The sequence below is a fragment of the Quercus suber genome, unplaced genomic scaffold (assembly GCF_002906115.3).
Source record: "Quercus suber isolate HL8 unplaced genomic scaffold, Cork oak 2.0 scaffold_129, whole genome shotgun sequence".
Taxonomy (NCBI): Eukaryota; Viridiplantae; Streptophyta; class Magnoliopsida; order Fagales; family Fagaceae; genus Quercus; species Quercus suber.
Genome location: NW_027069592.1, coordinates 137877 through 160982, shown reverse-complemented (window position 1 = coordinate 160982; position 23106 = coordinate 137877). Strand labels below are relative to the sequence as shown.

General features: G+C 35.3%; 1 protein-coding gene across 1 annotated transcript; it reads right to left on the bottom strand.

The window, feature by feature from the left end:
- Positions 1–163: 163 nt before the first annotated feature.
- On the bottom strand, positions 164–6062 carry LOC112009271 (phenylalanine ammonia-lyase). The gene is made up of 2 exons (XM_024041607.2): positions 5486–6062; positions 164–2150 (listed from the first exon to the last, which is right to left on the bottom strand). The coding sequence occupies exons 1-2, from the start codon at positions 5863–5865 to the stop codon at positions 401–403; spliced, it is 2130 nt and encodes a 709-aa protein (XP_023897375.1). The 5' UTR covers positions 5866–6062; the 3' UTR covers positions 164–400.
- Positions 6063–23106: the final 17044 nt, after the last annotated feature.

Sequence of the window (23106 nt, the reverse complement as noted above, 5' to 3'; positions counted from 1 at the left end):
TGTTAAAGCAAACACATGATCAGAAATATTGTGGGCTTAACTGAGGATGTTCTGGCATTGACGCCGCTCTAAATATGGTAAGAGATATTGTATGTGCATTGTGCCACCATGGAAATGAGAAAACTAATACCTCACGCACACACGCCAAGATTAATAGTAGAAATAAAAAAAATAAAAAATACTTTTTTTCAAGAAGCTTTTTGGAGGGCTTGAAGCTCTCCATTGTTGTATACTTTTACTGAATTCAAAAGTACACACAAATATTATTATATAGGAACAAAAAAACAAACGGCTAGCATAGACAGTTTGATATTACATATACCAGGTACATTGACAATAAGCTATTAAAAAAAAAAACGATTGAAACAATAACAATTTTAATGTAACAAATTAAAGCATCTTAATTTATAGGAAGAGGAGCACCATTCCACTCCTTCAGACAATCCAGCAAAGGATCAATCAACTTCCCTGCGCACATTGCTGAGAATACCTTATCGAATTCTTCACCAGGTGATCGAATTCTCTCGCCAGTTAGTAAACTTGTTCCCAGTTCTTCTCTCACAAACCTGTATAGTGGGTACGACCTGCACTCCTTAATTGGGTTAGGAATTGCTGCTTTCCCATTCTCAATTTCTATCCTTGCGCCCTCTACTTCTTTGGGCAAAAGGGTCTTAAGCTCCTCCTCAAAAGCTCCAATCTTTTGGAAAATTGAAGTGCTCAAGTTGGTCTCTTTGTCGCCATTGTTCAAAGCATGCTCAACCAGGACTTGCCTCAGCTTTTGCATTAATGGATAGGTTGCACTGCAGGGGTCATCAATGTATGCAAAAACGTACTCTCTGTCAACAACTTTGAGCAAGTCTTTTTCACAGAACCTGGATGGGTGAAGCTCACCATTTGAGCCCATGGTTAGGACTCTTTTGGCCACTTGACTGACTGTGTTCTTGACAGTGTTCTTCAAGTTCTCCTCCATATGCCTTAAATCAACAGCTTGGCATAATGCAACTAAGAAAGTGGTTGACATGAGCTTCAAGATGTCCACAGCCTCAGCTGTCTTTCTTGAGGAAATCAACCCCAAAGAGTTTACATCTTGGTTATGTTGCTCCGCACTTTGGACATGGTTGGTGACAGGATTGGCTAAGAATTGGAGTTCTGAGCAGTAAGATGCCATTGCAATCTCTGCACCTTTGAAACCATAATCCAAACTTGGATTGCGGCTTGCTGTGAGATTTGAAGGCAATCCATTGTTGTAATAGTCATTGACAAGCTCTGAAAATTGAGCAAACATTAGTTTGCCAACTGAAGCAATGGCTAGACGTGTGTTATCCATAGAAACACCAATTGGGGTCCCTTGGAAGTTACCACCATGTAGAGCCTTGTTCCTTGCAACATCAATCAATGGGTTATCATTCACCGAGTTAATCTCCCTCTCAATCATCTTGGTTGCTGTCCTGATAACTTCAATTTGTGGGCCAAGCCATTGTGGAGAGGTTCTAAGGGCATAACGATCTTGTTTAGGCTTCTGAAGAGGATCAATCTCATGCAACTTTTGGGCTGCTTTAATATAAGCACTTCCATCTAAAATGTGTTCCATTATAGCTGCTGCCTCAATTTGGCCAGGATGGTGCTTCAATTTATGTGTCAAGTGGTCTGTAAATTCGGGCTTTCCTTGCATCACTTCGGCAAAAATTGCTGATAAAACTTCAGCAAAAACAGCTTGTACGTTGGCCTCAAAAAGAACCATGGAAGCTAGGCCAGACCCAACTGCAGTGCCATTCACTAGTGCTAGACCCTCTTTGGGTTGTAATTCAAAAAACCCACCATCAATCCCTGCTAATTCAAAGGCCTTGGTGGCGTCTAGAGACTCTCCATTGGGCCCAACAGCCTTGGAATTGGGTCTGCCTGTTAAAAGCCCAGCAATGTAAGATAGAGGAACCAGGTCGCCCGATGCAGTGATGGTACCCCGGAGTGGCAAGCATGGAGTAATGTTGTGGTTGAGAAACTTGGTGATGGCTTCCATGATTTCAAATCTGATGCCTGAGTAACCTTGGAGGAGGGTGTTGATCCTCACCAACATGGCGGCACGAGTCGCCGTGTGAGGTAATGTGTGGCATGATTCAGTGCCATTGCCAAAGATTCCAGCATTCAAGAATCTGTGTGCAACAAAATTTCCATGAAAAACATATTAGCAAAGATTGATAAGCACATGAACATACAAATTATGCATAGTGGCATTATGACTTGTGAAGAATCATTTCATTATTATTATTACTATTATTTATCTTAAATAAATTTGGTTGGACTTGCTTAGCTCAATTATACTGATCATTTTAAGGTAGTCGCTGTTTCTTAGTCCAGTCCATATTTGGAAGAAAAGTAAGGCAATAGACTTTGTGAAACTTAAGGAAATACTAAAAAAGAGTCAATATATGTTGCAACTGTACTTTATCTTAATATTGTTAAAGTAAATGAGAATGAATCTTGGATCTCCAGCCAAACTCTTATTAAAAGAGTATGCTTGTGTTATTAATTATCTTCTTTTCTTTTCTTTTTTTGCTGAATATGTTATTAATTATGAGTAGCATTGACTTGGGCACATGAGGACAGCAAGAATTGACAACATATGCAGACTTAATTTTCTAATGCCAAACTAGTTCAACTATCATTTGTAAGAAATGTCAAGTTCAATTTATTAAATTTCATTCTTATTAATATATACTAATTAATCATGTGCGGACCACAAAATCAAAAAAAAAAAAAAAAATTGTCCAATTTGGAGATTTGCATACTAATATGTTAAAAGAAGCCTGCACATAACAGCTAAGGATGAGAGCATAAAATGAAAGACTGATTCTATGCTTGTTAGAAAACTAAACTTCAAATACGCGTATGGAAGAATATTACAAGATAAGGGACATATTTAATTAATGTTTCTTTGTCATCAGAAATTCAGAAGTTAATTTTCAAAGGCACATCATTTTCCCAAATAAAAAAAAATTCTAGGAATTTATAAATTTATTTGGCTTTGGCAGACGAGGTGTGGAACCTTTCAAAACAATTAACATATCCCTTTCACCAATAAATAAATATATCCCTAATAACTTTTTTTTTTCTTTGTTGAAGTGAAAAAAGTTTCAAATTTATTTTCATGTTTCTATCATTTGTGGACCTCAGTGTTGGCACAGTTGGATTACTTCAGGTACAGATGGGATTGATAGCTTTATTGTCCATCTCAGATTGGTACAATAATACAACCATACACCTAGAATATCGGCTATACATAGTATTGATGGCTGTGCATATGATAAAGCTGAAAGCAATATAACAAGGACTTATTTTCATTAAAAAAAAATCAGCCATATATTTTATTTTATTTTTGCTGAATAAAAAATCAGTCATATTCATTATTTAGTTATATATTATCACATACGTGGCTCAATTTGCCTCAACATTTTTCCCCACCTACCTTTTCTCCTATAATTTTTTTAAATAATTAAAAAATATATATTTAAATCACATTTCAAAAGAAAATTTTAACACCCCAATTCAAGGTGTAAAAGTTGGTTTGTAATCATTCTTTATTATGTACAAATTCAAAAGTTCTTTTATTCTAACTTCTAACTAAGACTTCACGTTCACTCGTACAATAGTACTACTTACCTTCCGTGCTTTTTTTTTGCTAGACATTATAAAAGTCACAAGCACCAGTGTGAATATGTGATTGTTAAGTCAATTTATTGCGAAAGTTCTCTTTACCTATTTGTCTTTAAATCAAGGTAGTTTGGTCACGAAAGAGGCAAAAAATAAAATAAAAAATAAAAAAACAAGAAAGAAATCCAAATTACACACTTGCTTTCTTTATGAATTGAACATGTCAAGACTCAATCTAAATAACCATAAAGAAATTCAATCATTTCTTATGAAGTCACTATATTTAAAAATAATTTTTTGTATCCATGGAATAAGTAATCATTTTTAATGTATATCAAACCTCGAATTTTGTACTAACTCGTTTATTTATATAAGAAATCGAATCATTCCAATCGGCTATATATTAACTTTTTATAGTTATATTATTGATGTTATCAGGCAACTTCCTTAGATTTGAATATATCTGACAGAAACATTCAACCATTCTGTATAAATTAAGCCAATCAAATAGTTTACCATATCGATTTTTTTAAAAATTATTTAAAACTTATAGTCGTGCTTTTAGTATGATACGCTATTAATTTTGATAATAAGATTATTATATATGCCAGGTCTACGCTATATCATGTAAGTGGCAGCAAGATTGGATTATCAAAAAAAAAAAAAAAAAGGCAGCAAGATTGTCTATCAAGGAAGCAAAAATAAAATAAAATAAAATAAAATTTAATACAACAAAGAGTGAGTGGCAGAGCATGAACCATGAACCAAAGACGATGACAAGTACTTTTCTTGTGATAAGAACCAATAAAAACTCACCAACTTAATTCATTGTGAAAAATAATAAAATATTATAATTTTTTTTTTTAAGCATTACTCTTATAAATTACCTAAACCAATTAAAGTTGTTACCGCATTTTATTATTAGTCTTTATTAAAAATACTATAACCACAATAAATAACACAATTTTTGTCACAAGTTGCTCACGTAACGAGATATAAGTGATGGAAAAAAAGTTATAAATTCATGTGGATCCATAACTCTAACATATTGACCAAATTGTAATAAAAGTTGCATCATTTATTTTGTTACTACCATTTTTTCTTATGCAAGAAGTCACTAAAAACAAGCAACTGTTCCGTGTGATTGTGACTTCATGCGACGCACACCCAACACCACACCAATTCGAAGGCCCGTTAAAACTTATAACAAGAAAGAACGAAACAATTCCGTGTGTGCGTGGCTTGAGGTTGATGCCCCCTACACGCACCAAAAACTATGAAACCGTCTCATAATAATCTAATAAATCAGTTTCATCTAATCTTTTAATTTTATATATATATATATATATATTAATATATATCACTTTTCATAAGATTTTCCTAACCATATTTCAAAAAATTATTAAATAGTCCAAAAGTACTATAAATGCGTATTTTTTCCTTTTCACATGGATTGTAAATCTCATGCACCATGAATTTAATTAGTAAGACTTTAATTATGTGAAAAAGGAAAATATACATTTATGATACTCCGAGAATATTATATAATTACCCCATATTTCTGTCGAAATCAATATGTATTTAATGTAAAACACTAAAGTCATGCCCCCATTAATGAAAAGAAAATAAGAAAATATGTGGAAATTTGCATTTTCTAAACTTAATCATAGCCAAAGGTATAGAAAATTAAATATAGGTGGTTGGTTTGGTATTGTATCCTATGTAGCAGGGGCATTAAAGTGGTAGAGCCTTAAATTCTCAACAACAACAAGAAAAGAAAAAGAAAAAGAAAAAAAGTTAACCAAATATAGTCAATCACACAGTTTAAAAAAATTACCTAATAAGCTCTCTTTGAAGGGCCCCACCTTGCTTGGTCCTCCTATGCGAGGTTGCACCAAAACCAGTGGTGACACCATAACTGTCCTTGCCTTTGTCCATGCTGTCCATGACCCAATCACTGCTGGCCTTAACCCCAGCCCGAGCTTCCTCAGCTAGCTCCACCTTGATCGCACCATCTTGGCTAGCAATTGCAGCCACTTGAGCTATGGTCAAGCTCTTACCCCCTAGCTTAACCAGTGGCTTACGAAACTCATCAACCATGCGCTTCACCTCATCAAGGTGGCTCCCTTTGAGCCCCTCAGCAGCTAACCCCCAGTTCAATGGGTCACTGCTCTTGCAAGAGTTAACTGATGAACCATTTCCATTGCAATACTCCATTGTTTTTAGAAAGAAAATGAATACAACACACTAAAAACTCTTAGAGAATTTAATGTCAAATTTTTCTCAATGACCCAGATGATAAAAACTGATCAACAGTGCATGAAATGGCTAAGGATGAAAAACAATGAGACAAAAAATAGTGTTGCGGAAATTTTCAAGCTTTGTGAGAGCGAAAATATTCCTGAGATAGTTCACCAAGAATTGGTTTATTTATATAGGAGGGTGCAATGTAACATTGAGTGGTTGGTGAGTTGGCCGACGGGTTAGTTGAAAATTGCACGTGACCGTTGGATTATCAGGAGCATTGGACGGGTAAGATTGCGACACGTAGACAAAATGTTGGTCAGTGACAATGAACAAAACGCGGGGTTTTACTCGTCAATGATAGAAAAAAGAGCTTGAAGGGTGAGACGGGGGTTGGTGAGTGAGTGATCGATCGAGCGAGTGAACAGTGAGAGAGAAAAAGAGAAAGCCAAATCCTTCACGAAAGCATATCGTCATCAAAACCCCCCCATCCATTTCTTCAATTTCTCATCCAGCTCTTATGAGTTAGGCCTCCTAACCCCTCTTAAAAATAAGATAGCTAAGAAAAAAACAATTATAATATACTATAAATAAATAAAAATGAGAAGGTGCTGACTAGTTTTTAATATTGTTTAAAGAGTCATAACGTTGTATTTAGATTTTTTTTTTTTAAGAATTAATATTTTTGTTTAAATGGGGTCTTCAAATAATGGAAACTTAAGTTTTGATAATATTTAAAGTGGATCAAAAGTAGTAATTTGTTGTAGTTGCTATTAAAGTGTGGAATTTCTTTGTTAAGTAGGACATTAGGACATACTCTATCTTCTTTTTCTTCTTTCTTCTTTTTTTTTCTTTTTTTCCTTTTTTTTGTATCACTTATTATTTTTAATTTTTTGTTGTTCTATTTGAAAATTATTATTTTTAAATTAGTTGTGAGTTATGAGTGTACCCCTTTTTTGTTTGTATGACTGAGTTGTAATAATTACATTTTTTTTTTTTTGTGTATCAGTTTCCGTTTGTTTTTGTTCCGTATTCATTATGAAAAATAAAAAAGGAACAATTATTGATGTTAGGGTCCATTTGGAACATGTGTTTAAACACATGTTTTCAGTTTTTAAACAACATTAACGCATTTTACACATTTTTTCACCCACACGTATTTTCAAAAAATACAAAAAAAAAAAAATCACACTATTTGACTTGGAAATTTTAGAAACTTGTTTGGCAATTCACAGATAAATCGAAAAGAATTGAAGTTTAAATGAAAAATGAAATATATAGAAATGGATTTTTTTTTTTTTTTGGATGTTTGTGTTTAGGGGTGTTCATCAATATGTGCCACCAATTTTGGAAAAGCTTTTTTTTTTTTTTTTTTTTTTTTTGTGTGGCTCAAATGACTTAATTAATTTTTCGATGTTAACAACTGCACCACATTATCAACTACCTATTTATTGAGTTTGTGTCAAGCATTGCATTGTCAAGGGGGTTTCTTGATTTAATTAGCTTAGAAAAATATGATAAAAAGAGGGGAGGTCAGTCGTTGACAACCATTTATGATCATTCAAAAAAAGAAACAGAGTCTTAGAATTTTTTTTTTTTTTTTAAAAAAAGAAGATTTAAGTTACAACCACATTCTCGACCCTTTTCCTCGGGCCACAGGCAATCGGAGGTTTGTTCTGGTAGCTGTGGATTACTTCACCAAATGGGCGGAGGCTGAAGCATTGGCTAATATTCGGGACGTAGATGTTAAAAAGTTTGTATGGAGAAACATAGTTACGAGATTTGGGGTGCTGGATTCCCTCATATCTGATAATGGGTTGCAATTCGATAGTAGAGCCTTTCACGAGTTTTGCAGTAATCTCGGCATCAAGAACAAGTATTCCACCCCAGCATATCCTCAGAGTAACAGCCAAGCTGAAGCCGTTAACAAAGCGATTGTGAATGGATTAAGGAAAAGATTAGACGGAACAAAGGGTAGGTCGGCCGAGGAGTTGCCCAACGTTCTGTGGACATACCAGACAACCCCCAAGAGGTCTACGGGAGAGACTCCCTTGCCCCTAACATATAGGGTAGAGGCCGTCATACCGGCCGAGATAAACCTATGTAGTGCACGAGTTGCAGGATTCACCCCAGCCCAGAATGACGAATTAATGGTAAAGCATTTGGATTTGCTAGAGGGATACCGAGAGTCGGCAACCATACTGCTAGCCGAGTATCAACAGAAGCTTGCCCAACATTACAACCAGGATGTGAAGACAAGGGAATTCGGCGATGGGGACTTAGTATTGCGGAAAGCAGTTGGGAATATGCAAGACATTAATGTTGGGAAGTTAGCCCCGACCTGGGAAGGGCCTTATAGAGTCACCGTCATCGCTGGTGCGGGAGCATACTACCTGGAGGATTTAGATGAGAGACTGCTTCCCCAGCCATGGAACGTCTATAATTTGAAGAAGTTTTATTATTGAGCTGTTGGTGCACATGAATAGGAGTTTGGTGTAAAGGCATATAAGTGTAATGTTTAGTAATACAAGGGTGATGTTTATTCATACTGATATGCTCACACTCGTAGTTTCATTACTATTAATTTGCTAACCTTGGCTGACAAATGCAAAGAAAGTCTAATCACAAATTATTCGAAGGACAAAAACCTATCCTCGGTTCGATTTTCATCACCGAGCAAGTGGAAACTTTGCATTAAATTATTCCAAGGACGAAAAGCTGTCCAAGGTTCGATTTTCATCACCGGACAGGTGGAAACCTTGCATTAAATTATTCCAATGACAGAAACATGTCCTCAATTCGATTTTCATCACTGGGCAGGTAGAAACCTTGCATTAAATTATTCCAAGGACAAAAACTTGCCCCCAGTTCGATTTTCATCACTAGGCAGGTGGAAATCTCGCATTAAATTATTCTAAGGACAGAAACCTGCCCTCGGTTTGATTTTCATCACCAGGCATGTGGAAACCTTGCATTAAAATATTCCAAGGAAAGGAGTTTGCCCCTTGCCCAACCTTCATCATTGGAAAGGTAAAAAAATTTACACAAAATTCCCTTAACAACGGCCAGGTTCAGTCACCTAACATTCATTTTCATTAAGTCAAACAACATATGTCAAATTCAGTTGTTATTGTCGTGGAGTCAAAACCTTCCAAATATAGACAACTTCTTCTAGACTGATCCCGGTCGCTACGCTCTTAAAGATATATCCTATCCTTTTGAAGGGTTATTATTAATCACTGTTCCGGGCACCATTCATAAGGAGAATCGTGATTAGACTAACCAATCAATTAGAATAATAATAAACACACAAACAAAATAGCCACAACAAAACATGATGGAAAGAATGGCTTGGAGGTAACGAGATGACCATCTATTAAACGTTCGGTCTCCATATCCGTGCAAAAATTCAAATAAAGCAAATAAATTAAACCGCTATTTTTGTCACCACAACTCGGTGATTATAGGGAAATAATACTTAGAAAGATAAAAGTTAACACCATTGTTTTGTCACCACAACCTGGCGACCATGGGTAAACCAAACAAATAAAAGAAAGAAGTGAAAAATAAAAGTAAATTAAAACATAGGGGATCAAACAGAAAGGTCGATAGCCGGAAGCTGGATAACGTCATTGGATTGCTGGGCGGGAGCACCCTCAGTCGGTTGATCGGCAACAAGCATCTATCCTTGTTCACCCTCAGCAGCATGAAGGTTGCTGGTGACCTCAAGGTCAACTGTGTCGACGTGAGTGTCAATGGTGTGAACCAGCTCCCTCATGCTGAGGGTCTTTTCCTCATCGGCTTGACTTTAAACAGGGGGAGCAGGAGCTAGGTAGGGAATTTGCTCGGGATTCCTCAAAGGTGAATCCTCTGCTACCCCCATTGTCTGTAGAGCTGCCAGCCACCCTTCACCAAACCCGTGATTCCGAGCTTGGTGGACAACGGGCTCTACAAAATTTTCAGCATCTGCGAAGCCCATATTGTACCCCCTCTCCTCGGAGGCATCAAAGGCCACCTTAAGATCGCCATTAAAGCAAAACTCCATGTTTATATCATATTGTACCCCCGACCTGGGCAATTAGGTGAGAGGCACCAGCTGGTTCCCAGATTACGATCCCGCCAGATACCTGAGGGGTCTTTGAAGAAGCGTCATTAGGGACCTTAGGGGAATGATCAGCAACACGCTGCTTCTTTTTTGCACAGTCGAAGGGAAGAGGTGGAGTCCAATCTCTACTGAGAGGCTGTTGGGATTAAGCGGTCGGGCGGGAGCCGGGCAAGAACCAGTCAACGGATAGGGTGTGTTTGGTTACCATCTCTTCACCTAAGTTGGCTTCTGCTTCCGAAGGGTGAACTGATTCGGCTACTACAGGCTCAGTTACCTAAGCTGTAGCATCAAGCCTTTCAATGGGTATGTGGGCTTTACGGCTTCGAGATAAACGCACAGTCGATTCATCCCTCACTAGGGCAAGGTCCTCCACAGTAGTGTATCTGGGACCAAGATCCCGAGCTTCACCAACAGTCAAGGAGGGCGGGGGAAAATTGGCATGCCAAACGTCAATGTATGAGAGGAGGGGGCTGTCCACCACCAAGGCCTAGCTGAATGACTGCCAGATAGAGTACACAGGGTCGACGCCAAGTATCAAATGGGATGCTTGGAGTCGTTCGTCCATATGCACAAAGATCTCTGATCTAAGTACAAAATTGAGATCTCTCACATGCGAAACTCTGAGATCCAACTTAAATCTTCTTCCTTCTACAGTAAGTCAATAAAGGGACAGATTAGTACATGTGTGAATAAACTTAGCAAAGGAATCAAAGTTAAAGTGAATAAAGTACCAGATACTGACCAACGTCACGCAGTGAAAATGGGCAGGGAAGTTCATCGGCAAACCAATTGCTGCTCACTTGGATGAATTCTCTTGCCGAGTCTCTGTTGGAGTTGGGAAGGCATGATATAAGCCGTACCCACATATCCCTAGTTTTTAGGTAGTAATCGAACTTAATGTTGCCGCACAAACTATACATAAAGTTAATGTCATGGTGGTTTAATTGCAGTCCAAATATTTGGTTTAATTTACTAACACAACTCACCACTCAGTAAAAATTGGAGGGGAGTTGGTCGAGGCATAGGCCGTAAAACCTAAGGGTACTTATAATAAAAGAGTTCACAAGAAACCTAACCCCCTCTCTCAAGAATAGCCATTAAAGGGAAAAACACGATGTTTAAGTTGGAATGCCTATGGAGAGCAATATCACCCTCGTGGTAGTAGGCGATATCGACATCTCCAGGAACGTCATAGGCTACTTTAAAGCTAGCCAAATATGCTTCAGAAGAAAGGAGGTGAGACTAAGCCATTCTTAGACTCTAAAAGTAAGAAAAACTGAAAGAAGGAGAAAGAGTAAAGAAAACTTACTATAGCCTCTAGAAAATGATGATCTGGGCTGAAAAATATGAGCACGGGAGAGGATTTGCTCAGAAGAGAAGGAGTTTGTGGAAATAAGGATGTAAAAATGATGAGGGAAATCAGAAGGAACTATTTATAGGACCTTGGGGGAGTTAAGAACATTTAATACAAGGGGAAGCGGGAAAACTCTACGAATCCTTTTTGTAACTCTCACGCGCACTGCCTTGGTTCACAAACCGTCAGGTTATGATGACGACTGAATCAGACAGTCTGGCACAACGCACCTTTTAAGAGCGCATTAATGCACTTCCCATTTTTTCAATAGCTGCCTGTTGAATTTCACGAAGAGTTTCCAACCCTTGGTATTCTCAATTCGTTCTCGGGAGTCGGACACGAATCAAAAGGGGGCTAATGTACGGTACAGGATTCCTAAACCCTTTGGGCTTTAAACCTTAGTCCTATGGCACGGTCCATGACCTTAACCCCTTGTCCGGGCTAGGGGCCTGGGCCGTGAGCCATGATGCTTGGCCCAAGGCCCATTTGGCCTGCAATCTTGACCTAAACACGCCTTAGTTCGTAATCTGGGCTCTACCCGGTTAGCGACATCACGGCCAAGAACATGACTGCTCGGGGGTGCCACATCTCGGCTGCTCGGTATTGCCTTGGGGAATATTGCTGCCGAACATCTCTTTTGAGGTGGGCATCAGTTCCAATGCCACTCTCGCCACTCCCACTCCCAAATAAACACCCACTTAGGGATAGTGACATTAGACCTCCATTTCCACTGACCATGAGAAGTAATCATGACTTTGCCACTCACCTTGAGCTATAAATATGAGAAGTGTGCGAGGAAGAAAAAGGGGCAAAAAAAAGAGCAGAAGGAATTACTTCCAACAAGGAGAGGAACAGGAGAAAAATGAGAGGAAGGGTGTGCGTTTGGGTCTCCAAGAGATGGATCACCCATAGTAGGAAATCCAAAGCCCACATTACAAATAGGTTGTGAGCCCAAGCATCAGACCAGCCCATTAGCCATATCTTGGGTGTGCACAGTTTTAATAAAATTTTGAGAGAAAAAGAATTTCCTCCAGTCAAGTAGACAATTTTAACTACATAGATATTATTTTAGTGTATTAATTATTTAATATTATTATATCATGTTTATTGTATTTATTTATAATCATTCAAATTGATTTTTAGTATAATATTTTGTATATTTTATTTTTATTTGATAAAAAAATATAATTTTATTTAGTATAATATTTACTAATGAGCAAGAAGAGGAAGTATATGTTTGACATGTAGAGGTATTTATTGAAAGGTGAATTGCAAATTACACCCCTAAAATTTAGGAGTGTATAGATTTTATAACCTAAAGTTTTAAAATTCAGATTTTACCCCCTGAAGTTTTTGAATGTTTGGATTTTATACCCTGATGTTTTAAAATTTGGATTTTACCCTTTTAATATTTAATGTGAGAAAAGGTTGTAGCGTAAGAAGGTGAGGGGGTGGGGGGAGTGGGAAGTGGAGTAATGAATTTAATAACACTTTTTGCTACTTCTTTTTTTTGTGTGTGGAGATATTATTCTTAAGTCAAGACTTAGGTACAGTACTCGGGTGCTGTTCCTTATGTTCTCCTTTTAAAATTCTGCCATGTGAATTTTTTCTCATGAGATAGGAATTGTATTTTTTAATTAAGTAGTCACATAGTTGAATCTTAAAAGAGAAATCTAAGGAACAGTACCTAAGTTTTGTCATTATTCTTATCAGTCTTCTTTATTATATATATATATATATATTTTAATATTTAATTAGTTTTTTTTTTTAATTATATATGAGATAGAGTTTTTACTCTAGTTTAATTTAAGTGTATATGTGTTATGTATATTGGTTCCTTTCCAAACTGCTTCCCAAAGCACCAAATGGACCTTCTCACAGACGTAGGTGTGGTGAGACAAGGGTTTGGTAAATGACCTCTCAAGGGTATGACAATGGAGAGGAAGAGAGTAGAGGAATTTGTAGAGTCTCTTTAGATGAAGATTGGGGATGAATCAATCTTGTATTTCTCTAGGGTTTTCTCTCACAAAATTCTTTCTGGAAGCTCTCTCAATATGATGGGTATAAGGGTGTATATATAGTAGGGTGAGAAGGGAATGCAAAACGTCAGTTTTTGCCAAACATGGCAAGTTGGCGACTTGATCTCGCGGCTTGGCCAAGTCGCGAAATCAAGTCGCGACGTAACGGCCTGGCCAGACTGGAACTTTTGTCCTGTAGCGTGACAGCTGGCGCAACCCTTCAGCTTCCCAGTGTGCCTCTCACGTGCCTGCCTTTCGCGGCTTGTCAGTCGCAAACCACCCGCGAGTCCTAGTCGCGAGACTCTGTTTTTCTTGCACACTCTTGAGCTTTTCTTCACATCTTCTCACACACTACCCTTACAATTTTCCCACCTAAATACAAGATTACTAAGTGCTAAATTACAAGTAAATTGGTCACGGAATAAAGCCAATTAGATGGTTGATTAAATTCAACCTTACAGTTTAATTTAAGTGTATATATATATGAAGCTCACTTCTGGAGACTTGAACCTCGACTCTTGCCCTCCACACCTTTCAAGCATTTATACTTGTAGACTGACCACCGCACCAAGGGTGCGCGATGATATTTAATTAATTATGTTTTCAATTTTCATGTGAACAATTTATAAGAGTAGCTAGATTCTTTATAATTGTAATTAATGAACTAAACATGTAAGGGTGGAACTGCATGTTTTCCACGTTTTATGCTTTATTTATCATGTTGGATGCTATGAAAGGTTCTTTTCATATATATGAAAGGTCATAATTAATATGTTTTTTTTCCAATAGGTCTATTCACAGCTAGTGGTTTAAAAATCAAGTCAAAAAATAACGTTGCAAAAAAGTGAGTTGCAGTTGGCTTGTCTCTGTTTGTCACGAGCTTTGCATCTAGTTTTTAAATTTTTTTTTTAATATACAGTTTTTTAAATTCAGTAACAAATATAAGTAAGCTGATACTTAGCAAACATTATCATTTTGCATGACCATTACATTTTTTTTTTTTAATCACTATTAATTCCTAAAGTTTAACTTATGATTGATTATAGTTCATAAAATTTTAAGTGATCACTCTTAAGTCTTAATCCCTTAGAAGATGTAGCAAAGTTAAAAACTGACATGTCATTGCTCTATTAGAAATTAGAGAAAAAACAATTACTTTAAGTAATTGTTAAGAACTAAGATTTTATTGAATAAAGTCAATCACTTTTTTTTTTTAAGGATTAAAAACGATAACTTTAAAATTTAGAACTAAAATCTCTTATGAACTAAAGTTCAATGACCAATAGTATAATTTGATCATTTTTTTTGGGACAATGGTCGAAGAAAAATCGCTGCAATAACCTTAAATTCATTAATCAAACAGATTATTGCAACAGTTTTTTGAACTGGTGCAATATATATATATATATATATTCAGTGCACAAAGAGAGAGTTATATTAAATTATTAATCCGGTTTCAGGCATTTAAAGAAGAATAAGCCATTACTTCCAAGAAATCACTTCTGCTCAGTTGAAATGCCTTCTTTTTTTTTCTTAAAAAAATATTTGTGGATAAAATCATGCTTGATGAGCTCCAAATCAACAACATTTAGTTGACCATTTCTTCTTTCGTATAAACAATCAGGCAATTTAGAATAATTATTTTGTCATTTATTTGATTTTCAGCTATAAATTTTGGGGATGTTTTCGTTTTGATCTTTCATGTTTGATTTATTTCATATTAGACCTTTATCTTTCAAAATTTTTATTTTGGGCCTTTATATCTGATTTAGTTTCTTGTTTTGGACCTTTACATTTCAGAATTTTCATTTTCATGAATGGCTAAAATGAATGGTCAAAATGAAAATTTTGAAACGGATGGCACAACGATGTTGGATAGGTTAGACATTGGCGAAGCTAGGCTTGAGAAGGCAATGGTAGTGGATGAACACCGAGAAAGACAAGATTGTATTGAGATACCAGAAGATGAGAGCAATAACTCTAATACCATGTTAATTAAAATATATAGAGAGAAAGAGTGTAGCGTGAAGATAGAATTCTGGAATTACGTGGTTTGATCTAATAGCCTTTGTCCAAGGAGGGAATTTGTATGCTATGATGAACTCAATGTGAAAAATTTATATGAAGTTAAACCTTAAACTAGCCATACATTAAACCGTGATTAATAAACTTGTAATACAAGTAATATTCTTTGCTTACACCCCAAAGATTAAGCTTGAGCCTCGACTAGAATTGGGCTCCATCGTTACTACAACTCTACGATGTTGAAATTATCCAAAATATTTGACAAATTGGTCAACTTAATGTGTCATTTTTTTATTTATTGTTTCATTAATTATACCTGCTTCGATTGAAATTTTAAATTTCATGTGGGATAAAAAAAAGAATTGAGCTATAGTAAGCTTTGATTGATGTTGAAAACCTAACAAAAGGATATATAAAAATGAAAAAGTAAAATAAACGAAAACTTTTATCTACTATATATGCAACTGGGATTATAGAAAAACTCTAGTGGAAAAGAGTAGGAATACGGCTCGAATAAAATTCTAGGTTTGGTTTTTTTTGAATTAAAAAAGAGGGGGAAAAAACTAAGTGAATCAACAATCAACATCTATAATAGTGGTTGTTATTTATTTATTTTAAATTAGCCATTTACCTTAAGATTTTTTTATATTAATTAAATAGGATAAATCCCCGTTCTTCTAATTCACATGGCTTTGGACACTTCATTGTACTTGAAAAAACAAAATTAAAAACCTAGCAAGTCTCATCCGGATATATATATATATATATATATATATTTTTTTTAATCATTATCATCCGGATATATATATATATATATATATATTTTTTTTTTAATCATTACAATAGTTGTGTCCCTGTTGTTTCTGCCCTCTTTCACTCTTAATTATTTCTTAATATATATTTCATGTTCTAATTTCTCCCTTAAACTCTTTAAATTTTATTTTGAAGTTTATTTTTCTTCTTTTTGCAGGGACGAGGGAAGCCCAATTATGTGTCTGTAACATGTTTTGTTCAATGTTATATGCAAATGTTAATAAAAGAGTAGATTGTATCAAGCTTAGTGTAGCTTAATATAGAGTAGATTTGTTTTGACTATAAGTTTTAATTTCAAATGATGCTTAGAGATTAAAGTAAGAAGTTTAATTCGCTTGAGTACTGAGTAGTTGATGCGCGTAATTTGCATTGGATTGTATGTTAATGTACCTAAATTCATGTATATAATTTATCTTGTAGGTCAGAAACTTTAAAATTTATTTGTTAAATTCAGAAGAATTTAATTGTTACCTTTCAAGTTTTCCCTAAGTTTGATGGCAGAAAAAGGATTTTTTTTTACTACCCTGTACCAACCCCACCTAGCTAGTTAGATTTACCTAAGCAGTTGTGTTAATTTTTTTTTTTGTATTTTATTGGTCTTAAAAATGGAGTTGTGTGCAAACATGTGTCAAATCCCAATTCAGAAATATGTAATTGCCTGATATGGGCTATATCAATCATTATAATGAGTTCCAATTCAACTAATTATTTGAAGTTTTACCAAAAATAAAATAATAATTGAAGTATAATGATATCTCCTGGTTGTGCGAGTAAGAATAATTAGTCAAATTCATGATGACTATCCAAGAGCATAAGAGAGAAGTGAGAAATTTGGAGTTAAATTCTTTCTTTATAATCCCTTCCAGGTTTCAGCATGGCCAAAGTGGATACCTACATGATGGGATGGTAGGTAGGTCCCACGCGGGACATCTATCCTTTTAAAGAGGGTGGATTGTGGAGACTCAGCCATTACAATACCTTGTGGCAGCGACAAGCTCTCACCACGAGTAGAGATTAGTTGGGGTGTGCGTAAGGTAGTTCAGACATTCCGTGAAAAACCAAAAAATATAATATATATATATATATATATATATTGTGGGCTATAACATATGCATTATTATTTTTTAAGAGAGTTTCAACTTATAATATTCACTCTTGATAATAGCTATTTATCATTAGATCAAGACATCAATCAATTTTTAATGTAGGCAAAAATTGAATTCCAAATTTCTTATATATGTGCATTATTATTACTATTACTTTTGTGCAAAGTTTTTTTGAAATTTTATCTTAAATGACGCGTTTTTAACCATAATAAGCACCCCCCCCAGAAAAAAAAAAAAAAAAAAAAAATTGGGGTTAAAAAAATTATTTGTTAACATTAGACGATTATTTGCTATTATGTGGCGGCGGCGGTGGCGGCGGCGGCGGCGGCGGCGGTGGCGGTGGTGGAAGAGTCGATGGTGACGGCAGCGGCGGTGGCGGTGGCAGTGGTGGAAGAGTCGATGCCGGCGGCGGCGGTGGTGGCGGTGGTGGAAGAGTCGATGGTGGCGGCAGTGGCAGTGGCGGTGGTGGAAGAGTCGATGGTGGCGGCGGCGGCGGTAGCGGTGGCGGTGACGGTTACAGGTGGTTGTGATTGTTATTTATTGTAGTATATATATTATTTTATTGTTGTAGATATATTATTTTATTATGATGTTTATATTATTTTATTGTATTGAAAGCTAAAATAGATCCACTGCTGCAGCATGTGTATAGGTATAATAGATAAAGTAACTTTTGGTGGAGCTAAAAAGCTAAATTTTTAGCTCCACTGCTGTGGATGCTCTAAGGCCAGTAGCCAGTAGGGTACATGCATACTAGCGTCAAAGTGTAAATAAACACATTATCCAAAAAATAAAAAAATAAAATGTTAACAAATGATAGGGTTTTTTTTTTTTTTGTTTTTTTTGTTTTGTTTTGTTGTTGTTGCTGTTTTCTTTTTTAATGGAAGTGAAAATATGCTATGTATTGTTTTTTTATTCAGTGCAACTAGTGAACGGTAAAACTTCTTTGAACTTATCCAATCAAATATAACCAAGATTTTTGCTGTAACTTCTAATGATAATTATTTGTATTAACTATATCTATATTTAATTATTTATATTTATACTATTGTTTAAGGAGTTTTCAAACTAGAGTAATGCTACAGGCACAAACTATTTTACAATGTTTTTATAAAATGTTGATGTGACCGACCTCTTATTAAATTTCATCTAGGCTCACCATTAATATCACTTTTTCATTTACCAATAATCACTCACAATATTAACAGTTTATATATCTAGCATTATTCTTTCAAACTATTTAAGCAGTGAACTATAAGTCTTGGATATCTCAACTTAACCCTCCTTACTCACTTACATGTTTCCAATTAAAAATGATAAATTCGTAAAATAAAACCTCACAATTTAAACCTTCCATTAAACTCACGTTCACTGCAGTTACAATCTCCTTATCTCTTAACATTTTTGAAATTTAAACAAACGCATTATATATCTCTCCTCATTTCTTATAATTTTTTTAAATTTAAACCAACATACTCTTTTTTTCTTTTTCTTTTTTTTCTTGCTAAACTATAATACTAAACTAAAAAAAAAAAAAAAAAACTCATAGCATGCATGAAGCGTATGTGATGAGACTAGTTATTACTAATTATTACTTCTGTTAGGGGTGTCCAGACCCGACTCAGACTCGCTAGCCCGAAGAACCTGCCCGATCCCAACCCAATTTCAAATCGAACCGACGCTCCCATCAGTCGGTGACGGGTTTTCGTGCCCAAGACCCAACACCGGCGGGTTGAGTGGCGGTTTTCTTCTCCAAAACCCGAGCCACCCGACTCGACCGATGATAGCTCAGATTCGAGGAGATCCCGGCGAGATTCAAGGAGATTCAAGTTGATTTCGGCGAGATCTCAACCATATTTTGTGAGATTGAGCGAGATTCGAGGAGATCCAAGCTGATTTCGGTGATATCTCAACCATATTTGGTGAGATCCAAGCTGATTTCGGCAATTTTCGATGCAAATGGAGTGAGGTTTTGCAGAATCCGACGAAACTTTTGCAGAATCCAGCGAAGCTTTTGCAGAATCCGGCGACGTTTGCAGGATTCGGCGAATCTCTCTCCCGACCGAACCGACCCGAGCATCACCCGAACCCAAAACCGACTTGACCGATTGACGCTGGCAGTCGGTTTCAGGTCCCTCCGCCTTCTACCCGACATTGGCAGGTCGGTTCTGGGTTGGATCTAAAACCAACCCGGCTCGATCCGTGAACAGCTTTAACTACTGTTGTATTATTTCTCTTTTACCATGTATTGTCCTCATGATGGGCCTGCAATCTAATAAAAAAAGCTGTAGAAAAATGTTGAGTGAGAGAAATCTAATAATTAAATTGTTTTCTTACGACTTCAAACGTATGTGTTAGCTAATAATTTTAAAGAAAAAGCAAGAAGACAACACACACCAAAAAAGAAGAAGATAAACATTAGAAACAAAAACCTGGGGTTGTTAAAGCTTATACGAGTCATGCTCGGCCACCAACCAAACACCACTACGTCCACTACCTTACTTTGGGGTAGGTGAACCCAATAATGAGAATTTCACGAGATCTCATACTCTGTGTGGGTTCCAATTTCTCATGACAATTACATCAAATAATTTTTTATTTTTGGATATAATATTAATTAATACACGTCAGTCAGTGGCATAACTGGACAGAGAGATCGCAGAGCTGCACAAAATTACAGAATCAAGTACTACTATTTATCCTAAACCGAATTAAATCAAAATCGGTGGGGCATAACTGGACAGAGAGATCGCAGAGCTGCACAAAATTACAGAATCGATTACTACTATTTATCATAAACCGGATTAAATCAAAATTGGATCTATAAGCTTTGTTTGAATACTGTTTATTATTGAAAATTAAAAACTGAAAATACTGTAGTAAAATAATTTTTAAATATAAATAGTACCGTGTGAGACCCTATTTTAATTTTTTTTTGCTAAATTTCGTACTTGCAGGTCTTGTGAACAGTGCATGAGACCAACGGAAAAACACCCAATGTAGCTGAAATTTGTTTCCAGCTCTATCCAAACTTACACATAATCTGATTTATTTTTCAACATGAAAAGAAAAATGGGGAAAAAAGAGAGCTCATTTTTCTTAATTTCTATTAGAATTATAGTTAAATGATCAAATTTTTAAAAAATTGGTAATTTTTTGTGTTATCAGAGTTAACAATCTTGAATTATGATCTGTCTCCACTCTACCATATATTTAAAAAGTTAATTCCACTACGTCCACTACCTTACTTTGGGGTAGGTGAACCCAATAATGAGAATTTCACGAGATCTCATACTCTGTGTGGGTTCCAATTTCTCATGACAATTACATCAAATAATTTTTTATTTTTGGATATAATATTAATTAATACACGTCAGTCAGTGGCATAACTGGACAGAGAGATCGCAGAGCTGCACAAAATTACAGAATCAAGTACTACTATTTATCCTAAACCGAATTAAATCAAAATCGGTGGGGCATAACTGGACAGAGAGATCGCAGAGCTGCACAAAATTACAGAATCGATTACTACTATTTATCATAAACCGGATTAAATCAAAATTGGATCTATAAGTTTTGATTGAATACTGTTTATTGTTGAAAATTAAAAACTGAAAATACTGTAGTAAAATAATTTTTAAATATAAATAGTATCGTGTGAGACTCCATTTTAATTTTTTTTTGCTAAATTTCGTACTTGCAGGTCTTGTGAACAGTGCATGGGACCAACGGAAAAACACCCAATGTAGCTGAAATTTGTTTCCAGCTCTATCCAAACTTACACATAATCTGATTTTTTTTTCAACATGAAAAGAAAAATGGGGAAAAAAGAGAGCTCATTTTTCTTAATTTCTATTAGAATTATAGTTAAATGATCAAATTTTTAAAAAATTGGTAATTTTTTGTGTTATCAGAGTTAACAATCTTGAATTATGATCTGTCTCCACTCTACCATATATTTAAAAAGTTAATGAATCCCATTCATTAAAAAATTAAAATTATAGTTACTTAATTAAATTATACTTAGGATTGTGTTTTGCTTCTGTGGTTTATACACCAATTGCACAAATCTTCTGGTTACTGCCGGCAAGGGCGTATGGCCTTTGATGACGGTCGGAGAGATCTTTTTAGCAGCACCGACAAAGGACTTTGGTAGTGACTGGTGGTGGGGGCTGGTTTGAATTATTTATTTATTTATATTTATTTTAGGAGATTGAAATAAGAAAAAAAAGCTAAAAATAAGGATTTAATTAAAAGATGCATGCATGTGTTCAATTTTTATTTAGTGGAGTATATAAATAGAGTAGGAATCATGAGACAGAAAATTTAGACCCCCAATTACACCATTGTGTGAGAGTAATGACTAATGATTCTATCTTCAGCCTTTTTTAATGTTTAAAAAAACACTAAAATGATGAAACTACTAAACCACGTTTGGATTTGCTAACAATTAAATCATTAGATTCAAACCCCTAAAAAAAAGGAAAATAATGAAAGAAAGAGAAAAACAATATCATTTTATAAAGTTGGAATTCCACATTGAAAAAACAAAGCTATCAAGTATCAACCGACTCTCCTACCAGGACCAAAAGGGAAAAAAGAAAACACATGCACAATTCATTGAGAGATAAGGTGAACGAAGCCACAAAGCAAAAACTTTAAGAAAAAAAATCCAAGGAAGACCCATCCTTCATGCTTGCAATTAATGACCATTAATTAGCAATCCATTTCTATTTGTTATCCTTTTATCTGGCTCTGGTTGCAAAATGTAGCAATGTTTTTCTGTTTTTGTAAGTCATATTAAAGACCAACTATTAACAAAAATAGAGGATCTTAATTCTGTTTTCAAGCAAAAATACTAGCTAACTTCGTCTTGTAAAGGACTATAGTTTATAGGAGAACCTAAATATCAAGTTAAATTATCAATTGTCTCAAAAGATTAAACCATTTAACTTCGTCTTGTAAATGACTATAATTTATAAGAGAACTTAGATATCATGTTAAATTATCGATTGTCTCAAAAGTTTAAACCATTGAGATATGATAAGTTTAATCATTAACCACACAATTCTAACACATTGTTCATTATGGGGAAAGGATAAATGCATTGTAGTACCAAAAAAAAAAAAAAGAGAGAGTGGAATTGAAAAAACAATAAATCTATAACCATAAATTTAGTTACAACTTTTATTACAACTCTCATTTATGGATGACTATAAGTAGTTTTAAAAAAAAAGTAGTAAATTATGTGAAAGTGATAGTCTGTCACATATAATAGCTATGGAAAGAGGCATAACAAAGTTTATGGTCCTAGAATAACTCGTGAAAAAATCAAGATGAAAAAGGAAATACATAAGAGATTAATTATTTCAGTCACGGGGGACATCTCATCGTCAACTATAAAGCAACTCTAATAACAACATTGCATTCTTTCATTTCAAATCAAACAAAAACTCCATCAAGATAGAAAAACAAAAAACACTTTCTTTTGAATTTTTGATAAAGCAAATTAACCTAGGACTCTCTCTCTCTCTCTCTCTCTCTCTCTCTCTCTCTGCGTGTCCCTCTGTTGGTGTCCTATCAGCTAATTTTTCTATCATTGTTACACACTGGAATGATCTTTAGTCATTTGCCATCACAATTCACTACTCTTAAAAATCTCTATGAAAATGCAAGATAGGAGGACTCGGTTTTTGTAGAATTGGGTTAATTTTAAGACCAATAAGAAAAGCTTTTTTTTTTTTTTTCTTTTTAATTTTGTTCTGCTTTGTAAACTAATTGGTAAATGGATGA

What these genes read in the sequence shown, in the direction of transcription:
- LOC112009271 (XM_024041607.2), bottom strand. Translation starts at nt 5,865, where the DNA reads ATGGAGTATTGCAATGGAAATGGTTCATCAGTTAACTCTTGCAAGAGC. An exon ending in CTTCAAAGAGAGCTTATTAG is followed by an intron (nt 2,151 to 5,485) that starts GTAATTTTTTTA and finishes TGTTGCACACAG; the next exon opens with ATTCTTGAATGCTGGAATCT.